The sequence below is a fragment of the Fulmarus glacialis genome, unplaced genomic scaffold (genome assembly GCF_000690835.1).
Source record: "Fulmarus glacialis isolate BGI_N327 unplaced genomic scaffold, ASM69083v1 scaffold30257, whole genome shotgun sequence".
NCBI classification, from domain to species: Eukaryota; Metazoa; Chordata; class Aves; order Procellariiformes; family Procellariidae; genus Fulmarus; species Fulmarus glacialis.
Window position 1 is genome coordinate 62,583 of NW_009225627.1, and position 6,085 is coordinate 68,667.

Sequence of the window (6,085 nt, forward strand, 5' to 3'; positions counted from 1 at the left end):
GGAGTGATGGTGTTTGTCTTCCCAAGTGACGGTTACGCGTAATGTAGCCCTGCTTTCCTGGAGATGGCTGAACACCTGCCTGCCAATGGGAAGCAGTGAATGAATTCCTTGTTTTGCTTTGCTTGTGTGCACATCTTTTGCTTTACCTGTTAAACTGTCTTTATCTCAACCCACAAGTTTTCTCACTTTTACCTTTCCGATTCCTCCCCCATCCCACTGGGGGGGAGTGAGCGAGCGGCTGGGTGGGGCTTAGTTGCTGGCTGGGGTTAAACCATGACATTAACTAAAGTCAGTGTGAAAACATCCAACCAAGGAGTAATCCACTGCCCACAGCTGGGACACACCATGACGGGGTATATGGCAGATCTGCTGTTTTGTCAAATCGCACTTTAAACAGACTGGCACTGTATTCTCCTTTTGCCTGAGAGGAGCAAAAGTGAGAGGGAGAGAATACTGACTAAAGAAGTAGAGAGAAAGAAGCTTTTATCACTCGTTGGATGTGTGCCACAGAGACCAATTATATACATTTGACAGCAACCATTATAATTCCAGAGTCCTTGAACAAATCACAAGCAGAAAGGTTACCTTCCTGAAAATGTTCATTGCCATTAAATAACTGACCCAGACTAGAGGGTGAAGGCAGCACTCAGGAGAGAGTCTGGGGGAAGGGAGGAGATGGAGAATCTTATTACACGTACACCTGAGAAAACCCCATTATTTGCTCTGAAAAAGGAATTGCAGATTCATTGCAGATACTGTATTCTCAGCAAAGCGGACAGTGTTCTGAGAATGCAAATCCTACAGACAGCAGTGACAAAACAGCCAAGACAAAAATAATTTCTCACTCATATCAGTGGCAAAACTTGACTAAACTTGGTAAGGTTTATGGTTTTACCCTCCAGTTTGAAAGTCATATGACCTCGTCCCATATTCCTTGTTCTTTTAAGTTTAGATTGCTATGGAGGCTACTTACAAAGAAAGCTGCCATTAGTCAAATTCTACCATCAGTTACACAACCGTAATGACCACATCTAAGCGAAACATTCATATTTCATGAAACATGCATTTCAATATCAAAGAGAGAGTTGAGACATCTGCTAAAAAGTGGGTAGCTTGTTGTCTCTCAAAAATATAGGCATAATATTGGGAGAAGTAAGGATCTTTAAATTTCATCTTCTGTGAGCAATCATTCCATATATCTGATTAAAAATTTCACCGAACAACAGTATATAAACCAAGGTCATTTGGTATATCGCATTCAGATTTCTTCAGCATATCCCAGTTATTTGGGATGCATCTTTCTACAGAAGGTTCAAATTGCCTTTAATTTTAACAGATACGTGCAGTCAGATGGTTCTCTTTTCACCCATGTTGAAGGCTTATTTTTCTCTTAATTCGGAGTTAAATCTAATTGGAAGTAACTATTCGCATAAGAACAAGGAGTCAAACCTGTGGTTCTGAATTTCTGTTCTGGGGTTGGCCCTCTCGATCTAGCAATTTGCTGGGTAGGATGGAAAGTTTCGAGGCTCTTCCCAGCTGAAATTTCTCCTTTGCCAGACACATGGCTTGAGAAACTAGACACACACACACACACACACAAAAATTTCTGGCTCTAGGTCCCCTTGCAACTGTCACAACCCAACTTTGACAATGCCCATTTTTAACTCAACATACAGCAAACTATCATGATGAAAAAGAAAAAGGAGAGAGGGAGAGAAAGAAGAGATGATGTCTCAGCCAATTTATTTCTGGGAGATATCAAGGCCTTACAAAAAAACCCAGTAACAGGGGCACAGAATACCGAAAAAACAAAGCACAAAATCATTATACAAGTTTTGCAGAATGACTAAAATGAACACAAGTACTTTTCACATCACAAGATGAGTTGTAATAGAATAAGAAAGAGTCATATTAGACCTGTATGTATACAATGAACATCTCTTATTTTATTGTTCTAGGCTTGTGGACTTTTCAAAGATCCAAAAGACAAAGAGATTTTAATGTACCTAGTTCTGTATTCAGAAGAGAATGCTCACAGCTCAAAGGCCACAGTTTGCTAGCTCTGAATCAGAAAGGATGTATTATAATTGCAAACATAAAATTTAAGCTCCTTTCACTTATAAGGAGATGGACAATTTGAGAGAGCAGGATAGATCGCGAAGAGAGTTCTCCCACATAATAATTCTCTTATTAATTCAGCTGAGTTTAATAAATGATACTTATTCAGTCCCCAAAAGCCCACATCAGAAGATCCCTAGAAATAAATCTTCAGTCTCAATAGTCCTGCTTAAGAAGGTGAGGCTAAAAGGCTTCATCAAAGAAATGTACTTATTTGTCATATCTGGTTCAAAGCTTACAAACTTAAACAAGGAATAATACCAGGTATTGTCCTTGGATGCAGTTTTTAGCCATGCCTGATCTTGGTGACTCACCAATATATCTGGTATAAAAGAAACGAGCTGTTTCCAGATCCTAAGAGCAAAGTCACTCGCACTACAGCATTAGAGTTGAGAACCTCTACCTCTGAGATGTGAAATCCCATTGGAATCAACAGGACAAAAACTACACCAGTGTCAGACCAGAAGTTCTGCTGTGGGGCAGGAAGTTTAAAACTTGATTAAGTTTAGTAAAAGGCTTATGATCAACTAGAACTATTTTTACAGTTTCCCGAAGACATTTTGGATTGTGCTCTCCCATTTTTTCATCTACCTTCAGTCCCTTCACTAAGCTCTTACTCTGCTGCAGCCTGCATATTATGCAAAGGAAAGAGGAGCAGAGAGACTGCAATACTTCCTCCAGTTTCCATACAGGTACTCAGCGGGGATGCTAAGACAGCACAGAGTAAGACCATCTGCATCAGTAGTTCCTCCCAGTATGAATGCAACATCAAGATAAAAACAGATAGAGAAACCTGGTGGAGAGTTGTGGTAAGGACTTAGGAAGGAGTGGGATGATAGAAAGAGAAGGGATAGAATACACAAAGTCAGGGCAGGCTGTATTTGTGAGTGGAGAGGAAGCTATGGTGTGTTATAGGTGTTAGAAAATTGTGTTTGTGAGACAGAAAGAAACAGAGAGACAGGATGACAGTGGTTACTTGTTGTGAATGACTAAATATGAGTCTGAGAATTAGAAGGAAGCTGTGCAAGTATAAAACTCTTGTATTTGGGGATGCATCCCCAAACCTGTAAACATGCAAATCCTGCATATGTACATGAAAGGGGCAGGCAGGAAAGCAGCATGTGTGTGCAAGGACAATCCAGTGAAGAGGCAATACTACTGTGTGTGCAAAATTAACTTTGCAGGGCAGCAATGTATGCTGCGTACATGAGAAAGCGGATGGAGCAGGAAGTAGGAGTGCGTGTGAGAAGCTAGAGGAGCAATGGGAAAGGGGAACACAAGTCAGAGAAGGAACTGACAGAGGGGAAGGAGAGAAAGATTAAGAACATGGGGGAGGATGTACAGTCTATTGCATAGGCAAGAAAGAGAAGGCGGAGGGAAAGGAAAGGAACGAACAAGGGGAATATTTGTCACACAGAAAATATGCTTGATGAAAAACAGGCATAAAAAGATGGTGAAAAAGATAGTAAGAGATACATTAGGGTTGAGAAAAGAATAAAGGAAGTGAGAAGAACAAATTAAAAGATAAAAGAACAAAGAAGAAAGACTTTATTAGTTAACAGAAAGCATAACTCCCCAGTGAAGAGATTTAAAGAAAAGGCTAGGGCACAACACACTATGGCTAGAACCAGGAATTCCCTGGTACTGATGATCAGTCCTTTCATCTCTCCTCTCTAGACCTCCATTTCAACTCTCCTTCCCAGTGCACACTTTCTTTAAGAACAAGTTTGCACCTCCAGCTACAGCCTGTTTACCTCACCGAACCCTGAGCTCCAAGTATCGGTGCATGCAAAGTACACCAAGACCTGTAGAGGGCAAGGAAGGCGCGAACGCAACCATTTTCAAAGAAACATACTCTTGAAAATGAACACAAAAAAGGTGAAAGGTGAAAGTGGAACTTGTAGTGATTAGAGTCAAGTGCTGTCCTAGCCAGCAGCGAGGTGGAGCTGATCTGACAGCTGCTTTCCTTACCTTGGGTGCTCATGAGTGACCGGGCTGTCTTGCTGCAGCTGCTGCAGACTGAAACTCTCTACGTCGCTTCCATGCAAGAGTTAGTGCCTCTCCAGGAGTCTTGGAGAGGTTATTTCTGCTCTGCAGCTGTTGAAAAGTAAAGGAAACACGAGGAGCAAAACACCCCTTGGCCCCTAAAGTGCCAAAAGTTTAGGGAGAATCAGGAATGAAGGAAGCAAGTGCACTGGTGTCAGAATGAGCAAAGGGTGACACAGAAAGTAAGAAAAAGTGTGTCAGAGGCTGGGAGGGGCGGAGAGGGAAAATGCAAAGATCTGACAGGAAACCAGACTATAAATCTGCTTAGGGTTTAAAAAAAACACATTTCTGCTCCCCAGTGATACAGCCTGTTTGCAAATGACTCTGCATGCAGGTGACAGCAGAGCCCTGAAGTACCACTGTAAGCAAATAAAGAGGCACTTTTGCCCCTTCCCCAGGAAGAACAGTGGGCAGAGTTGGCAGCAGCACAAAGACTAGATAGAAAAATTAGGCTGTCTCCACTGCCTCACTTCTAGTTCTCCAGACTTTTAGTGCATGTTTCCCTCAGGCAAAAGGGGACATGCTGAATGCCAACCTTACCGGTGCTGTGCCTCTCCGACCACAAAGCAGCAGCTCTTGTTTCTTAGTGCACACGCTGGCTAGAAAGCAAGCAGGAAAGAAAAAAGAAAGAAAGGACTGAACAAAACAGAGTTTCAAGAACAACAGTTCCAGGCAGAAGGAGTTCTGGGTTTTCCCAAGGTTTCAAAGTCTTTTCAAGAAGGGATCTATTTTATTAATAGCTGCTTTTGCTAAAAAGGTAGCTAACAAGCTTTACTTTATGCAAGCATTAGATTATTTTACGGTTGAATGATACTTTAAACAATATGTTTTCCAAAGGGAGTCTCTGCTGACATAAAGAAGCTGCAGTATCTTGTATTGCTGTAATGCTGGACTCCAGGCTTAAGACCACACATGCAAATCCAACCACTGGTGGGTCTCACTGAGGACATTTACCTGCTGGGCTGCAACTAAGAGCCTCCCTCTACAGGCAAGGCAATGAGAGCAAAGTCACTCAGCCCTTTCCCTTACTTTTCTCCCAGTCCTGCAGGAGCAGGAGTCAGCACCACTGCTAGAAACGTCCTTCAGTGCTGCTGCCATCTTGCTCAGGGATCCTTAGCCCGAATCACTTACATGATGTGCTGGTTCTTATTCTGCTATTGCCTATTCAACCTCCAGGGGGAAAACAAGGCACAGATATTGCTCTACTCCCAGTCACTCCCTAGGCTTTACCCTTCGCACTGGGTAGATGCACATAAATGAAGCCTCGCTGGAGTCAGCAATAGGTCCTGAATATGTGAGAATCAGAGGAAAGACCTCTTGAAGGAATAATCACATGTGGGTAATAGGGATGCATGTATGCAAGGGTGACCGTGGCTAGAAGAAAGCAACTATATATGTGCATGGGTATGTTTTTATCTCATGAGAGAAAGAACAGAAAGAAAAGCAGAAACGCTAGGAATAATAAGCGTAAGTGACTGATGATAGATAATTTAGGAATGTGGGAAGGAAAAAGCATGATGATAGTAATGGAGTGAGAGAATGAGAAAGGAAAAAACAGTTGTCAGAGAATAAAGGAAAACACAACAAATGGAAAGGAAGTATAAAAGTACAGTGGAAAAACTATCAAAGAATACAGCAGCGTCAAAGGATACAGCAGCGTCAAAGACAACAGAATGGAAGAAGTGAGATGATAAAGTGAAAAGAAGAAATGTAAGGGAGAAAATATATGGCTCAAAATGTCATTACAATAACATTCAAAGGTGTTCTTGCCAAACTGAAAACCTGAACCCCATGAAGATCATGAGGGAGCAGAATATATTCCAGGCAGCAAAATGTGTGGGGCAGCTATGCTCTAATTCTCCCGTATCATTCCTGTAATTTCACGTTTGCACCTGTACCTGGACTGGTGAGGGCCCAAGTT

The 6,085-nt window shown here is 42.0% G+C and overlaps 1 protein-coding gene across 1 annotated transcript in view; it reads right to left on the bottom strand.

Moving 5' to 3' along the window:
• CARD11 (caspase recruitment domain family, member 11) overlaps positions 1-4,360 on the bottom strand; it is a 47,462-nt gene extending 43,102 nt beyond the window's left edge. The window contains exon 1 of the mRNA XM_009582544.1: positions 4,090-4,360. Within this exon, the coding sequence (XP_009580839.1) occupies positions 4,090-4,102 (13 nt within the window). The 5' untranslated portion in view covers positions 4,103-4,360. The remainder of the gene's footprint in view (positions 1-4,089) is intronic.
• Between the last annotated feature and the right edge of the window lie 1,725 nt (positions 4,361-6,085).